Source organism: Toxorhynchites rutilus, chromosome 1 (assembly GCF_029784135.1).
Source record: "Toxorhynchites rutilus septentrionalis strain SRP chromosome 1, ASM2978413v1, whole genome shotgun sequence".
NCBI lineage: Eukaryota > Metazoa > Arthropoda > Insecta > Diptera > Culicidae > Toxorhynchites > Toxorhynchites rutilus.
The window spans coordinates 65,619,254-65,637,970 of NC_073744.1; the positions used below are offsets into that span (position 1 = coordinate 65,619,254).

At 36.6% G+C, this 18,717-nt stretch overlaps 1 protein-coding gene across 4 annotated transcripts in view; it reads left to right on the top strand.

The window, feature by feature from the left end:
- Positions 1-18,717, top strand: part of LOC129762067 (neuropeptide F receptor) — a 114,011-nt gene that overhangs the window by 58,169 nt on the left and 37,125 nt on the right. For all 4 annotated transcript variants that reach the window (XR_008740527.1, XM_055760049.1, XM_055760048.1 and 1 more), the window contains exon 2: positions 8,192-8,684. Coding sequence is in view for 3 of the 4 variants with exons in the window: in XM_055760049.1 (XP_055616024.1) it covers positions 8,426-8,684 (259 nt within the window). In the remaining variant the exon portion in view is untranslated. The remainder of the gene's footprint in view (positions 1-8,191; positions 8,685-18,717) is intronic.

Here is an 18,717-nt window from a genome sequence, read left to right on the forward strand (position 1 = left end):
AACACGTGTACCTAAACCTCCTGCTAACCCAAGTGCTCTTGACCTCTCGCTTTGCTCGAATTCACTATCGTTAGATTGCAAGTGGAATGTAATCCAGAACCCCAACGGTAGTGATCACTTGCCAATCAAAATTTCCATCACCATTGGGTCGAATTCTTCTGAATCTATAAACATGGCATATGACCTCACAAGACACATTGACTGGAAAAAATATACGGACGCGATTGCTCTAGCCATCAATTCCAGAGATGGTTTACCTCCATTGGAGGAGTATAACTTCCTTTCTCGTTTGATCTATGACAGCGCGGTTCGCGCTCAAACGAAACCCATCCCAGGTTCCACCATTTCCCGAAGGCCTCCCAATCTATGGTGGGATAGCCACTGTTCCAAGCTTTATCAGGATAAATCGAACGCATTCAAAGCTTTTCGGAAACGTGGAACCATTGAGAATTTTCAAACGTATTTGGACCTTGAAAATCAATTTAAAAACTTGATCAAAGGGAAATAACGTGCTTATTGGCGAAATTTCGTGGGAGGTTTGTCACGAGAAACGTCAATGAAAAAATTATGGAAAGTGGCTCGAAACATGAGAAATCGCTCTTCAACGAATGAAAGCGAAGAATATTCACATCGATGGATTTTTAATTTTGCACGGAAGGTTTGTCCTGATTCCGCTCCTGTGCAAAAAATTGTTCGAGATATACCACAACGTAGGTGCGATCTTGATTCCGAGTTTTCGATGGTAGAATTCTCTCTTGCTCTGCTTTCATGTAACAATTCTGCTCCGGGATCGGATAGAATTAAGTTCAACTTGCTGAAAAATCTCCCTGATGTGGCGAAACATCGCTTGTTGAATTTATTCAATCGGTTCATGGAGCATAATATTGTTCCAGATAATTGGAGACAAGTACGAGTTATAGCTATTCAAAAACCCGGAAAACCCACGTCCGACTTCAATTCGTACCGCTCAATAGCAATGCTGTCTTGTATACGGAAATTGTTGGAGAAAATGATCTTGTTTCGCCTTGATCGATGGGTTGAAACGAATGGCCTACTCTCAGATACACAATATGGGTTCCGCAGGGGCAAGGGGACGAATGATTGTCTTGCGTTGCTTTCTTCAGAAATTCAAATGGCTTACGCCGAAAAAAACAAATGGCTTCAGTATTCTTGGACATAAAGGGGGCCTTTGATTCTGTTTCAATAGAGGTTTTGTCAGACAAATTACACTCTCGGGGTCTGCCGCCTCTATTGAATAATATGTTATATAACTTGCTTTGTGAGAAACATTTGAACTTTTCTCACGGAGATTCGGCAGTAAGTCGGGTCTCTTATATGGGCCTCCCTCAGGGCTCATGTTTAAGCCCCCTTTTGTACAACTTCTATGTAAGCGACATCGACAATTGCCTTACACAAAATTGCAGCCTGAGACAACTTGCAGATGATGGAGTGGTGTCTGTCGTAGGACCAAACGAATCCGACCTGCAAGGACCCTTACTAGATACTTTGAACAATTTTTCAACCTGGGCCATTGGGCTAGGGATCGAATTCTCCACGGAGAAAACAGAGATGGTGGTTTTTTCTAGGAAGCATAGACCAGCAAAACCAAAACTTCAACTTTTGGGTAAACCGATCACTCATGCTATGTCATTCAAGTATCTTGGGGTCTGGTTCGACTCCAAATGTACTTGGGGGCCCATATTAGGTATTTGAGTAAAAAATGTCAACAAAGAATAAACTTTCTCCGTACAATTACCGGCACTTGGTGGGGAGCCCATCCAGAAGATCTTATAATGTTGTATCGAACAACTATTCTCTCAGTAATGGAGTATGGAAGTTTCTGTTTTCAATCAGCTGCCAAAACACACCTCATTAAACTCGAGCGAATTCAGTATCTTTGTCTCCGTATTGCGTTGGGATGTATGCCCTCAACGCATACCATGAGTCTCGAGGTTTTGGCAGGCGTACTCCCACTAAAAGATCGCTTCAATTTATTATCTCTTCGGTTCCTCATCCGGTGTAACGTTATGAACCTATTGGTGATCGGAAATTTTGAGCAATTGATCGAGCTAAATTTTCATTCTGGATTCATGAGTTCATATCAAGAATTCACCTCTATGCAGGTTGTTCCTTCTTCGTATATTCCCAACCGTGTTTGTTTTCCTGACTACATAAATTCCTCTGTACATTTCGATCTGTTCATGAAGAAGAAAATCCATGAAAATCCAGATTATCTTAGATTGGGGTTCGTTCCTACGATCTTCAATGCAAAGTATGCAATTGTGATAATATGTACTTTACTGATGGGTCCTCTATGAATGAGTCCACAGGATTTGGAGTGTTCAACGTATTTTTTAGCACCTCACACAGTCTTCAGAATCCTTGCTCGGTATATATTGCTGAATTGGCAGCGATATACTGGGCGCTGGACAGCGTCGCCTCACGACCTGTTGAACACTATTACATTGTAACGGATAGTCTTAGCTCTGTCGAAGCTATCCGTTCAGTGAGGTCGGAAAAGCACTCGCCGTACTTCCTTGAGAGAATACGAGAAATTTTGAGTGCTTTAACCAGACGCTGTTATGTCATTACCTTTGTCTGGGTTCCTTCACATTGCTCCATTCCGGGTAATGAGAGGGCTGACTCATTAGCAAAGGTAGGTGCAATTGAAGGCGATATTTATCAGCGTCAAATCGCCTTCAATGAATTTTATTCTTTAGTCCGCAAAAATACCATCGCTAACTGGCAACGCAAGTGGAATGAAGATGAATTGGGCCGGTGGTTTTACTCGATTATCCCTAAGGTTAGCCTCAAACCGTGGTTCAAAAGTCTAGACTTGAGTCGGGACTTTTTTCGCACCTTCTCCCGACTCATGTCCAATCACTGTTCGTTAGATGCACTACTCTTTCGTTTCAATCTTGCCAGCAGCAATCTCTGCGTTTGTGGCCAAGGTTATCACGACATCGAGCACATTGTTTGTTCGTGCGAGGTGTATCTGGTCGCCAGATCGAATTTAGAAAACTCCCTTCGGGCCCGAGGAAGACAGCCCAATATGCCGGTGAGAGATGTGTTGGCTCGGTTAGACCTTGATTACATGTCCCATTAATATGTTTTCCTTAAAGCTATAGATCTTCGTGTGTGATTGTCCCTACATCTTTATACCCTCCTTTCCTTCCTTTGCGGGTAATTCGTCCCCTTGCTACAAATAGTAGAATAAGTTGAAATGTAAATACACTATAGATATACGAATAGATTTATGAAATGAGTGTTCATCAACATTGTTACAATTTCCTTATATCCCATCCTTCTCCTAAAAATATGTCACCCTCCTAAACTCGATTACACCGCGAGTAATCGGTTTTCCACCTTACTAACCATAGATGTAAGAAAATTATTTATATATATATATATAGTTTTAAAATTATATTTAAGAATTCGGCTCCTTTAAACTTAAGTAACTGAGCCTGTAAAAATAAACGAATTAATAAATAAAAAAAAAAGAGTGAAAAATTCTCTTTTAAATGCCGCCAATAAACTTTGTTTACGTTTGCCCCAAAAAGAATGACAAACAGATGAAAAGAGCTTGTTTTTTGAGAAGAAATATCAATAACTTTGAGTAAAGTTGAGATATTGACAAGTTCTGCATCGAAAAACGTTTGTATTAGTAAGCTCTAAAAGTCTTTCGAAGACAGTTTGCATGTAAAATTTGAAACATAAAAACAGTTTTTTTCATGGTGACCCTAACGTAATTTAGAAAAATGGCGCTATATCGGTTATTCCAAGAGATAGAGAAAAACTATGTTCTACAAAGATGTCTCAGATAATTGGAGCTACGACATTGTCGAACTATGTTTACCTTTATCTATAAAGATAAGAAAGTTAGATTTTTTTATTTTATCGAAAATTTTGGTCACCCTATTTTTGACAACACAAAAGTGCAATTTTAGTGCAATGTACTAAATTCAGATCGCTACTGTCAATAAATGGACCGTAACTACATTTTTCTCGCATTGCAAAGCTTCCTGAGTAGTAAGCAATTCTATTGCAAATGCTTTTCGCCAATGAGGACCAAGACCTCTATGAGAGAGGTATTCTGAAGCTACCCTTAAGATGGGAAACGGAAAAAATAAAAAGAGAAGTTTGTTTTCATTTTGAATTTATTTTTCTTTCTTGTGGGTTGTTAAGGTCGTATCAATACAACAAAATAAATCATAAATCTGAATTGAAAAAATAAATTGAATTGAATTGAATTGTATGATGTTTATACATGGTTTTGTTGAATTTTGCCTTCATGTTCTACCGTCTCATGCTAACAAATGAAAGAATGGTATATATTTTAGCATTTTTATAAATCAAGATATCTTCATGATTTAACGAATAAAAAAGTTTATTAGTAAGTAGGTAGATAAAAAAAAATTAACGTTAATAAATTTAATACTTAAAATTGAATTTGAAAAAAAAAACTATGTTTTTGGTTTTTTCAAAAGTTTACATGGTCTCGGGACCAAGGGTGCTATATTTTTTAAATATTTTTTATTGAAAGCATTCATATGCGACTACACTAGATGTATGCCACTAAAACCTATTTTTTTCGCAAGTGTAATATTTTTTTAAAGAAAAGTTATAAAAATTATGGAAAATGGTTTTTCAGACCATCGATAACTTTGAAAACTCGTAACTGAAAAATGAAGAAGAACACATCTCGTTTTTTTTAAATGTTATGTAAAAAATCTCGATCATTCGAATCGATCTAGTTGTTCAAAAATTATGGATTTAAAAAAATGTCATTTCTGGAAAAAAAAGGGAGAAATTAATTTTTCGGTCCATCATAAAATGAAAATTGGCACCCTAATGAAATAAGTTGGGTGTCAAAGAACGAATTGTAAATAGATTACAGGGACGATTTCTTCATCTTCAAACTTTTTTTGCGGTCCGGAACGTTCTTCGTCTTCCAAGTCAAAATTACCACTTTTAAACCATGCAAATCACGTCTGACACGTTCGCTCAGTTGGAGCATGGTCACCATAAACTTACACCAAAATGCGATGACTTTCCGCAGCTTTTTTCTTCATATTGATATAATGAAGTAACACTCCCCGCAAAAACACTCTCGTTGGTACGAAATTCGACATATTCGAAGTGGCAAAAAATTATGTTGTTTACGCTTCATCTTTTTGACATATACTGATAAGACGCACAATGACAGTAGCTTTCCAACGAATGTCTGGAAATTTGATTCACTGGAATAATAATCAAGTTACGCTATATGTTGTAAAACCGAAGAAACTTACCGGTACACCAAATAGTTTTCGAAATATATGGAATTTTTGCATGGAAATTCATGAAAAAAATATGTCTTACTCGTAAAATTTTGGTGTGTAAATTCTCGTGTTTAACATGTTCCTAATATAACACGGTCAATCGCTATAACTTACACATTATTTTTCAAAGAAAACATGATCCTGGATAAACATTTTGCTTGTAGCAATGATCTTCTTCCGATGTATATATGCCTTGTTTGTAATTGTATTGTCTATTTATGTATATTTTATTCAGAATTTGAAAAAAAAACATATTTTTGATAAAAATGTATTTCAATTTTTGAAATGTTTGTTTTTAACAGTTCTATACTCGCGTCTTGGTCTGTCAGATCGAAAAATCAATAATTCGTTAATTTCTCAGAAAATATCAACACTACGACTTTGCGATTCTCTCTAGCTTCGTTATTCGTCGTTCGTCATCGTTTAGCGTATCGCATGTTTTGGTACAAAGGGGACGTGTGCCACTTTTCAACACGTTCGGTCTGACACACCGACGCGAGTATAGGAGTAACTTTTTTGGACAAGTGCCTTTTTTCACATTCTAGAATATTGTTGAATGAAATGTATAAAATAATGTGAGTGGCGTGGAATATTTATTGAATATAATGCATAAGATCATTACAGCACTATTCTTATTTGATTTCAGTCCCTTTTGTAACTGGATTGAACGGATCCATATATTAACTATTCGTCGATATATTCGTCGTTAGATTCATACGTTCAAAAGCAAAATATAAATGTTTGACTTTCGTAAAGTTATTCGCTAAATATAATGGTCATACATATACACACTTGTGAAAGAATTTCACTTGTTGAAGAATTCAAACAGTAAACTATAAACTGAGCGGTAGCTTATGGTAATTTTTAACAGTTACAGTTTCGGGGATATTATTTTAATAATGGACAATATCGACAAGAAAACAAGAAAAAGAAAAGCAAGTTCCTAGAAAACCTTTTATATCATCTTTTTACGCCCCATTTAAAAAAGGCATTAATTCTTAGTTTACCAAGAAAAAAAGAGACAAAGAATATTAGAAATATGCAAACTTTATATTTCAGAACCTTTATCATCTGGTAGTTATCTAGAAGACATTCTTCGATAAAAGACCCGAAAACACACAACAACTGCATAAAATTTAAAAAATATGTTTATTTCGAGCATTCAGTTATGTTATGTTCTGATTCTTATGAAACCACAATCGATTGATACGTTTTTATGTTATTTTATAGCTCTTTATACTTCCATGAATTATATTCAGTTGCTTACTTTTGATTAATTACAGTGAAAAATTCGAAATTCGTTATTTGTGTTGGAGTATCAAAAATTACCCTATTTTGAGGAGGCTGAATTAGATGTCTATTAGAACATAATAAAGACGAAGAAAACATATTTTTGTAGTTTTTTTCATTCAATAATACCCTCTTCTTCAAATAAATTCCAATAAAGCCTGAAAAATACACAATGGCAACATTACAGAGAAGTTCAATTTTCGGTCTGTGACACCGTGCGCGAGTATACGTGTTATGATTTTGCACTCGAGTATAGGAGGGTTAATGAAGTTTGTTCTTAAATTTGTTGGATATTTTTTTATGAAAACATAAATAATTTCCTATGTCATTCCTTAACCAACATTTTGTAGTTCTTACAGCTTTTGTACTGAGCTTGTAATCAGGAAGAAAAGGTGGCAAATGGCAAATCTGATGGGCAAATATCAAACCAGGGCAGATCAGGCATTGGAAAACGCTTTTAAACCATCCCTAAAGCTGGAAGCTACAGGCATTCTCCCTCATTACTTGAGAAGTAAGCAATGATTTGCTTCTAAGCAGTTCGTCTACAGAAAATAATCTGCAAAAGAACGCCTGAGCTCGAACAATAAAAAAAATTAAGTTAAAGAAAAAATTGGTTCGGATGGGGTCAGTAAGTGAGGTAAACACTGCTTTCGAAGTTGGTATGAAATGGTTTTTACGCCACCCACAATGACATTAGTAAAAGTCTAACAAGAATATCTAGTCATAGACAAAAATAAATCTTGAAAACAGTGCGTCCGCAGATCGCAAAAAGTTATTTCGTAGCATCCAACATATAAAACATGCACGGAAATAGGGAGAAATAACTTACATTAGCAGAGTATTTGTTATTTTTATCATCACCGTCCCATTGGTACGGGTAAAATCGAAACACTGTGGATCACATCAATTATTCGTGGAACAGTTTCTACATGCTCGAATAAATTCTGTTTTCGATTATGCTTCATTTTACATTGGTTTAAATAAGGTGAGAGGGTGAAGCAATGTATTCTCTTTCCGTTCGTGTCTGGGCTAAACACCATTTCACCCAACGTATTGAAAATCCTTGAAGTTTGTCTAGATTCAGCACTTTTCCAGCGCTCGACACCCTCCCACCCACTCTGACTCTCTCTTCTTCTGGTAGGTACATGTTACTTTTTATGTCTTTGGTGGTTCTGCTGTTTCCTCGATACGTGCAAAATGTTTTATGAGGTTCAAATTGCGGATTAATGGGACCGTTATTCTGCTACGGTTTTATGTTTGACACACCCATATTTAAACACACTCTACCATTATTTATTCCTGGGTTCGTTATCAGATTGTATGTGCAAGATTTGATTGGCATTTTATGTACTGGCGTTCGAAAGCCATGGGAAACCTTGTGTGAAACGAGACAGAAGATTTATCGGAAATGACAATTTAACTGGAGTCGGATTTTTTTTATTTCCACCTCATTTATCTAAATCCAAACTTCCGCAAATATGCTGTGGGGTGAATGAGCTACCAGACAATATTCTAAATTGTTCTGAAACGAGAGGAGCATTCATGGTTGCTAATATTCTTTCTTTTTCGCTTATTTGCAGATACAAGTGTCACCACATTTGTCACCCAGGTGTTCTGCATGTCAGAGTAGACTCGTTCGCTTCAAGGAACAATAGCGAACGATCCTTGATGACCAGTGTCAGTCAATGTAAATTAATTCTATAAGATATATGAAGACGGAAGTCGTCTTCCTGCTTTTACGAGACAGCGACAACGGGGATTGAGTGCGGAAACGAATCTCATCAAGTGTTGAACTATATATTCAGATTGTAGAAATGGATATCGTGCTGTCCCGGCTGAACCTCAGCCTGGACAATGTGACTCTGAGCACTAGCACTATTCGCCAGGGGCTTATCGAGCAGTACAGCAGCAACCGCAAGGTGGACGATCCGGCCTATCACATACTGATAGTGATGTACAGCATTTTAATTATTTTCGGGGCCACCGGGAACAGCCTTGTGGTGATGGCAGTTGCCCGGAAGCCACAGATGCGAACGGCACGGAACATGTTCATCGTCAATCTGGCAGTGTCCGGTAAGTAATTGATTTAGTGGTTGGATGATCTACGAAGCGAATAGTACATGTGGGATTAAATATTAAAGATTAAACAATTTTGTGTTTAAATTTTGTGCTGGTTGACGAAACTGGCAAGAAACATACCCACGAATGAGATGTTGCTCTATGTATCCGTTAATTGGCTCTATAAGCCACAACCTGTGATCGTTCTGATTTATAAGCTGGACCATACGGGAAGCGGAATTCGACTGAAGCGTGCTGGAAGCTACCGAAGAAAGTTTACGAGCTTCATGTTTATGACCTATCGGCAAGTGCATTTTGTGTGCGTGCTCGACATTGTTTATTGATGCTGTGGTAGTTTAACTCCAACTTGTTCATGAATCTATTCCGTGTTAAAATTAACTGCAGCTCGTAAAATTTGAGGCTTTGAAATCGTTTTGTTAATCGGCGTAAATGAGGATTTGTTGGCATTGCTTTGAAACGTAGGTTTTCTTAATCACCATGATCAATAGCGGCTTGTTGAAGAAGCTGAAGAGTATAAGTGAACATCAGAATCACATTACCATGTATTTATTCAAAACTTTATGTTGGCAATAATTACGAACCACGTAAATAAATTTGTCCATTTCATCTTCTTAAGCACGCCAGACGTGAATGATGAACGCGAAACAAAGAAAATTCTTGAGAACATTTAGGGCAATACTTGGTTTAACTCAACGTATGACAGCGTATATCTCAAACCTCAATTGAAAAACTGGAGTGTAATGGGTATACAGTAGGGTGCCAATGAATCGACCATCAAATTTCAAAAAGTTACCCTATACAAAATCTTCACCACCTCGAAAAAACACCCTATGAAAAATTTCAGTTCAATCGGTTTTAAGGAAGAGTGGCGCAAAGCGGTCAAAGTTTCAGTTTTTTTGAAAGTCGAAATATCGCCCAAGGGGGGGAGCGATTTTTCACAAAAACTTTTTTTTCGAGATGACAGTAGATCTCGATGTTTCATGCAATTTAAAGACATTTGGCATCAATTTTTTTTCCAAAACCACTATTTCCTTTACTCCCCCCTTTGGTGATTTCTCGATTTTGAGAAAACTCAAACTTTGACCGCTTTGCGCCACTCTCCCTTAAGTCCGATTGAGCTGATATTTGGTAGAGGGTGATTTTACGAGGTGGTGAACATTTTTTTATGACGTTACTTTTTGAAATTCGAGATGAGATGACATTGGCACCCTAGCATACAGCCATTCCAAGCTAAACCGATATAGTGTTTCTCAGATTTTCGTGAAAAACGGTGGTTTCGTTCTTTATCGCAAAATATTAGACCCGCTTTTTTAATTTTTTCAATAGGGTGCCCACTTCCATTTTAGGGTGATCAAAAAAAAAAACAATTTTCCCCTTTTTTCCGAAAATGACTTGACCGATTGCGAGGATCACCATATCAAACTGAAGCCAATTAGCTAGTTCATAATAAACCGATGGTCCGAAAATAATATTTCCATCCCCCCTTTTTTTTCTCAAAAATGGCTTTTTTTTCAAAAAATTATAACTTCAGAACTATTGGGTCGATTTAGATGATCGATATATCAATTCAAAGCCAATGAGTTGGTTTTGTTTGAAAAAATACAACAATTGCGAAAGAAATTGATTCTATTCGCATAGCTGTAGTCAAATCGCATAGGCTAGTGTGCAAATCGCTAGTGTCTGATGTCCTGACGTCGAAAACAGAGTGTCCGGCGTTGCTCCGTTCATTCCAACTACAGGTGCCTCCAAGAAGTCTGCGGAATCAAAATTTGCTGCGTATACCGGTCCGGCGAACAAATTACGCGACCTACGGTAGTATATCCGGTCTGCTCAGAATGTTCAACAGAGTTGCAGAGGGCTTTGATTTCAATTTATGTAGGGTAGCTATTAAACGTAATTTTAAGAGAATATTAACCCATTTAAATATCATTAGGGCATAGATTCTGCCTGTTGATTATTGTAATAAATACTGTGATATTAGGAATGCTGAACGAAAACTAAAAACATGTTAACTTCGAAAAATCATAACTCAAAAACGAAAAAAAAAATATCTCCATATTCATATCTCCGGTATTCGGAAATGTTATGTGAAAAAACCTGAGCTTCCAAAAAATATAAAAAATATAGCGCTATTGGTTATGGCCCGAAATCTTCGAAAATGAAAAATAAAATTCGACTCTCAGTAGTTTTGCTTCGACTAGGACTACTTTGGCTTTCGCCGTCAACATGATTTGAATTGATTAGAAAATGAAGCGTTGAGAGAGAGGATGACTGATGAACTTTTCTAGCAAATGATTATTCCAATTGACGTGACTAATGAATATAAACCTGCCTCTTCATTCAACCACACTTCAATCCACACTTTCACTTTCCCCTGACACGAATCTCGTTACCCGCGTACACAATCTTATTTTTACGTCCATATAAAGTGAAACGAAAACTTAATTTCTGATGCAAAAAAATAGTTACATCATTAATAGACGATTTGTTGTTTACCTACCGTGAACTCAAACCAACGAACTTAGAAAGTTATCAGGTGTGCTCTAAAGGTCCTCGCGTTAGTATTAGTAAATAGCGTGTAGTTTGGGAGGAATTTAAAACACAATTTTAGTTCACTTTGTCTCCGAGTTCAATTTTGTGAAAAAAAAAACACACAGAAAAACTGGTTTATATCAACAAAATTCACAAATTTGTTAGTGTTTCTGAACACAACGCTGAACGCTATTTTATATGTGTGAGTAACCATCGGGTATGATACAGAAAAATCTAGTTCACCTGTAGTATACATATGTCAAACCACGATGAACTCAAGCATCGCTACATGCATTCATGATACATGAGAGAGTGATACGAATTCATTTTGGGGAGAGTCACTTCAATTTGCAATGAAGTCCATTTGACGGAGAATAATGCAATGGGATAGTGATTGCCAATTATAATTTTAAAAAATCAGGAAGAGCGAAAAAGAAAATCAGAAATAAATCAGGACAAAGTACTTGTTCGCTAACTGGACTGAAACTTCAACTCATTTATCGAATTCCACTCGCTTACTGGGTTGCAAAACAGCAAATCAAAACTTTAAAATGAATATGACGCCTAAAATTGATACGTAAATGGGCTGCAGACCAGTTAACGGAATCCATGTTAAAGAGCAGTCCATTCGAAGTAGGCACAGTTAGCGGACGACACCTGTAGTTGGGTGTGTATGTATATTGTATATTGAGTTGTGCTGAAAGTTCATGCCGATTTATTGTGAAAACAAAAGCATACTTTTGGGGGGTTTCAAAACATTCATTTAATATTACAGGTACAATTTTGTTCTACAATCTTTAGTCATTTTTCACGCAGCTTGAAAATTCTGTCCTTCCAAAACATTTTCACTTTCTCGTCGAAAACTTCTCAATGCATTTTTTTCATGTCATGATGGATCGCGACTCCTATCACACTGATTACTGGATTACATATTACATATATAATAGTATATATATATATTATATAGCTGACCCGGCAAATCTCGTCCCGCTCAACATTTGTTTTTTTGTTATAAATACCTTCAAACATTCACGTTTTCTTACTATGAGAAAGTTCATGGGTACAATCGCAGAACTGTTCATTGATTGATACTCTAATCGACCCGGTTGAATTTTCCTTTCACTATAAAATTCTTAGTATTTCTAACAAAACTCAGCATTATAATATCAGATTATTTTCAGACTCCATTCTCGTTCAAGATTTTTCGACCACTTGCAAATAACATGTTTCTCCGTTACATGGAATAAATGTTTTATACAGAAAATATGATAGAATAAAGACAGCCCTAAATCGGACAATTCCTCCCTCGAGTTCTGCTCTTATAAACACATTCGGCGATACTTTTTTTATTGGTATAGATAGAAGAAGATATAAGAGTGCGTTTCATCACATTAAAATCCATATCCAGTAGTTACCACTAAGCCAACCAGTACCAGCTTCCCATCAACGATATCATCAATCCATCCAGCACCTGCTTCACCAGAACCAAAACAACAACAGGGGATCACCACATTTCACCGAGGACAACATTGGCACATTCCATTCCCACGGCCACGGTTGTTCGTATAAATCAGAACCCAAACACCATATGGTCATATGGTAATCAATGTCATAACCCAAACACCATATGGTGATCAATAAATAATTTCTTGCTATAAAAGCTAGAGGGATAAGCTAATTAAGTTAGTTCTAGTTCAGAACGTATAAGTGACAGTAATGTAAAGTGTAGGATTAGAAGCATAATAAATATTTTTTTATGTGAAAATAGTAATAAAATCGTTAATTCAGTTTCGAACAAAGATCAATTTCGTTAGCGCAAACATCAAATGGACTAACAGCACTTGTCACTATGTAATTGTAGAACAGATGGGAATTTAATTTTCCGAATTTTCCCATTTTCCTTCAGAGTTTTCCGAAAATTTTCAATTGTCATGTTTGGGTGGAATATTTTTGATTGAAATATTTGTAATATTTTTATTGGACCCCTTCTCCATTCCAGATGAGGGTGGGGTGTCATACCATCAGAGAAACATTCCCCCCTTCCCCCTCAGAAAGGTAGGAAGAGTGTTGAACCACATTAGCAACGTTTCTTGCCCCCTAAAACCGCCACATGCCAAATTTGGTTCAGTTTACTTGATTAGTTCTTGAATTATGCAGAAATGTATGTTTCATTTGTACGGTAGTCCTAATTAATTTAAATTAATTAATTCTCGAGTAATGCAGAAATTTGTGTTACATGTATATGGCAGCCCTAACCACCGTTAAATCATTTATTATACCCTAAAACCTCCACAAGCCAAATTTCGTTGCATTTGCTTGATTATTCCCGAGTAATGTAGAAATTTGTGTTTAATTTGAATGACGCACACAGACCGCCCCCCCCCCCCCTTAAAGAGGGGGAGGGGTCTCAAACTATCACGAAAACCTTCCCTGACCCCAAAAACCCCTACGTATCTATTTTCATGTTGATCGGTCAGACAGACAGACATACAGACAGTGGCGCAAAGCGGTACAAGTTTGAGTTTTTTGAAAATCGGAAAACCACCGGAAATCGGGGTTTATAAAAAAAATGTTGATGTCAAATGTCTTAAATTTGCATGACACGTTGAGATTTACAGTTATCTTATTTTTTTTCGAAAATCGATTTTTCAGACGGAAAATTGACCAAGAACCAAAAAAAATTTTTTTTAAACGAAAAAAAACCTGTAAACCTGTAAATCTCGACGAGTAATGCAATTTTAAGACATTTGGCATCGTAAAAAAATGTTCAATCCACGATTTTCGGTGATTGTTCGTTTATCAAAAAAACTCAAATTTTAACGTTTGTGAGACCAGTAAATGAAGTCCGAATGAGCTAATATTTTGTATAGGGTATATTATCGTGTAAATCAACATTTCGTAGCAAGTTCCGAATGAAAAATCGAGATAACTATTTTTATTGGCACCCAAAACCATACTTTTCGTTTCGTATTCCGAGAAAAAACTAAGTCCCAGAGTGTCGATTTTTGACAAATTTTTTTTTCGAGATGACACTAGATCTCGACGTTTCATGCAATTTTAAGACATTTGGCATCAACTTTTTTTTTTCGAAAATCCCGATTTCCTTTACTCCCACCTTGGGTGATTTTTCGATTTTCAAAAAACTCAAACTTTGATCGCTTTGCGCCATTCTACCTCAAATCCGATTGAGCAGATATTTGGCATAGGGTGTTTTTTTGGAGGTGGTGAACATTTTTTATGAGATAACTTTTTGAAATTAGAGATGACCATTTTCATTGGCACCCTAATACAGATATTATAATATGTAATATGTAACATGTATACGTATATATTATACGTATAAAATCTGACAATGTCTGTAAATCTTTCATCCTTGAAATAAGGTTCTGAAGAGAGAGAGAAAAAGAAATCTCGCAACTCTATTCTCAATGCTCATTTATTCATTTCACGTTGAAGGCATTGTGCTTCGTGTTCTGTCATCGTGAAGCGAAAATCATGATGAATTTTCAGATGATATAAACGCACTTTCAAAATAAAATTATGAATGGAATTTTACTTCCTCGTATCGAATATGCATTCAATGTAATATTAAACAGAAAGTTTTTTTAAAGTTGCGAAAAGTATTAAACAGAAAAACAGTATCTGATGATAATTTTATATTATGATTAGCTGGCCCGGAAAACGTTGTCCTGCCATATATTGGGAATTAATTTGTTTATTTGTTTACACTATCGATTTCCTTATATTTTGTCTAAATATACCATAAAAATATGTGTATGACGCAATCCTTGCTTCGATCATTCAACCGAATACAACCAGCAATATGTGAGACCGAATCCGATCGGACTTCATTTTTTGTTTGAATACACGCACTGTACTGTCACGACAATACATTGCGTTTTGGCCTGTCAACAGCAAAGACTGTGTCGGCTTTGCTCATGATAGCGTCTTGCAAAGTGATATATTCTTCCTCATGCCGCTTGTGTTGATAGTGTCGTAGGAATCGCAGTCGTTCGTGTTTGTCAACGATGAATTCCACAATATGGGTTTTCCCTCGAATCACACTTTCTCGCGTCACTGTGAATTCGCCTACTTAGGATTGATGACAATAACGTAATTGTCTTTTGTAATTCGAGCAAGTGTGATTTGAGGTACCGTTCTGAATCATATTTCGGACAACATCATATTTCGGACACTTTGTTCTAATATCTTGAAATGCTTAATGTACTGATGATATAACTATAAAATTAATATCAAAATTGCTTCTTTAGAGTAATCCCTTGGTTCCACTATCATTTCATATGAGAACTACATTTGAATTATAACATAATCGGCGAAAATCTATCAACACTACTCACTATCGTTTGTGTTTGACGTTAGCTTAGCGTGAGCACGTAGAATTTACCCGTTCATTAATATTTAAATTTTTCCCGTGTTTAATCAGTTCTCATCATCGTATGAAAGTAGAAAGCTTAAAAGCATATTGAACTAATTTATTTAAAATATCAACCAAATAATACCTGTGCATAAAGTTTAGACCTGTTTTCTGCATCATATGCCTTAAGCGTCCGAAACATGATTCAGAACGATATTTCAATAATTGATTGTGCTCATTCAAAAAGGCTTTCAAAGTCTGTCACGGAAATCTGAGAACCACTATATCGGCATGGAATGGCTGATAATATACCATGCCCTATTGTCAGTTCATGTGAGCTTTGGCAAAATTCTGATGTCTTCCGATGTAAGATGGTGTAAGATTAGGAGCTTTAACCTTTTTGGCGCTTGCACACACACATATTAAAATAATGCAGTGTATGGTAGTTACAAATGGCAACACACTACAATACAAATTGAAACATCGTTTGTTTACAATGACGCAACGCAGCAAGATCTTCTCCTAGTCTCATAGAAGTTGGACAAAGTGTAAATAAAGATAGAAGGCACTATACACTTCTTATTTATTTTCTTGAAAGCTGAGATTTTTTTCAATGACATATCCAAAAATCAGAGAAGTATTTTTTTCGTTTTTGAGTTATGATCTAGGTATTTATATCATATCACTGGGTTTTAACCCAGTGTTTTCAATTCCTAGTTTTATACCTTCACTCGTTTCTGTGCAGATACCCCTACCTCGAATTCTATTTGAAATTTTTTTGAGAGTGTTGGATTCATGGATGGCTTGCAGGACCTGCAGAAATCTTCTGTATGGATGAAGGTCAGCTGCCAATTCAAATGGGGTTAGCTGGGAGGCAACCACTTAATCGCTACTGAGCATCCGGATCTGGATTCTGCACCAGGAACTTAAGATCTCTAGGAAGCGTGAAGTAGAAGCAATTTGGACAGACTAGTACTTTAGGTCCATGGTCGATCTTTTCCAGTAACTGTGGATTCTCATTATATTTTCTAGCTACCAGATTGAATTTCATATATATTTTCATATTTTATGAATGGATGTAGATTCTAGATATTTGTTCCAATTCCGAGAATTTCTCTTTTGTTCCTTTTTTGTGTAATTTTATTCACATTATGACCACATTATTTATCCCCCCCCAACATACAACTGTTCTATAGACAGCTGTGGAAAAAGGTAGGAAATTTCATCCTTTTTTTTTTCTTCCAGAACCCAATTATCGGCGACTGGGTAGAAATGCAAAAACAAAATAATACCCTTCCTCAACATAGCTTCCAAATTCATTTGTTCTTAAATCCTATGAATGACCATGCACCGGGGACACGAAAAGTTTAAATAAAGCGCTGTTCTGTTCCCGCAATCGGAGACAACTTAAGTACAATCGAGAAAGTTGAAGAGATATAAAAGAGCTTTAACAGGCGGTGTGCAATTTCCAGGCGGAAACTCAATATCGTTTGCTCGTGTTTTTGTCCTTCGCCAGAAACGTGTCGGCTCTTGTTTTAAATTTTGTATTGCTTGTTGATGATGACGGAGCCTGTTGCTCCTTTCACGCTGTAAGTGTTTCGTTCCGTGAAAAGGGAAGAGGGAGAAGGGAAAAGGTGTGTTCCGTGGAACTGTGAACCGCCGCTGCGGCGGAGAAAATGAATTGCTTGGGTAAATATCCCACTGTTAAGAATAATATGTTTATGGCCAGAGCTAGCAGTGGTTCTCGGTCGGTGTCGTACAAGAGAAGTCGGGGGGCGAGGGCTGAATTTCGGTACGATCTATCCAATTTGTGGCAAGTCTCAATAATGCTTGAGAGCTGTTCGTTTGGTCGAAGTCAAATGGCCATCATAAACGGGGCCAAAATTGGACATTCAACTTGTCTGATGGAATTGCCCTTACCGAATGTGTATATGTCGGGGAATTCGCAAAGGATTGGCTAGCTTGATGAGGCAATTTTCACACGTTCCTGTAATAAAGTGTTGAAGGTTCTTTCTCAGTGAATTATAGGGAGTGCTGAGAAAAATTTTCTCCACAGAGGTAGCTTCTTATATATTTCGTTTTCGGACACCTTTGCTTTTTCAGCTTTGATCGTATTGCTAACGAGAAACCTGAAACAACGAGGTCTCCCATAATCGATATGATTTTTTAATACATAAATGTATACCCCGCTTTATACGAGAAAATGTGAAAAGCGAGAAAAACAATATTTTTCTCTTTGAAATGCTAAGCCGGTTATTGATCCCCGTTTACACGATCCGATGTTCGAACTGATATTTTTTTGACGTAGAACTACGTCTTTCAGGAAGGGTGCCAAATCAGAAAACAGGTCACGTTTTTATGAAATAAAGTTAACGTCAATAACTATTTTCACTGTGAACGAATTCTCACGATTTGCATACCAATCGAATCGGAAATTCTCTAAGATTTGTTTGATATGTTATACATTACTATTCGCTAATCTCTAATCGGTTTAAATCCGCTTTGAAAATATACATGAAAGTCGGGGGTATTTTTTTCCCACTGAGCTGTGTTTCCCCAACACGGACTTCAAAATTAATGTGCCTGGAGGAATCTGCTTTGTAAATACATGCAATTCGGGGGTATTTTTTGGTGTTGAGTACTTTTGTACTCGCTTGTTTCCCTAAAACGTACTTTTAAACTGAGAAGCCTGGAAAAATCGTCATTTCAGATACTAGAGGTGAATGAACTTTCGCGGTTCGAGAACTACGTAAACATGAGATGTGCAATAATTTCAGAGGGAAATGTAAAATACAATGATCGTTTGACAATTCTTCCGTTCACATATTTTGGTAGTCCGAGGCATCACATCTAACGTAAAAGGACGTTCATCAAATTTATTTGTAACGAAGAACATAATCTATTACAAAAATTTCGATGCATTCTAAAATAATATTCGAAGTGGTACACAAGTGGATTGCATAATGTAACTGCGTAGTTCTACGTCGAAAATATGCGGTCGTGTCCTAGATACAACCCCTTACAATTTTTTTCATGGTTGAATATCAGACAACAACTCTCCGCCTTGAGGATGATGAATACTTTCTACTTCTTGGTAAAGTGTTCTAAAAAACTTATTGT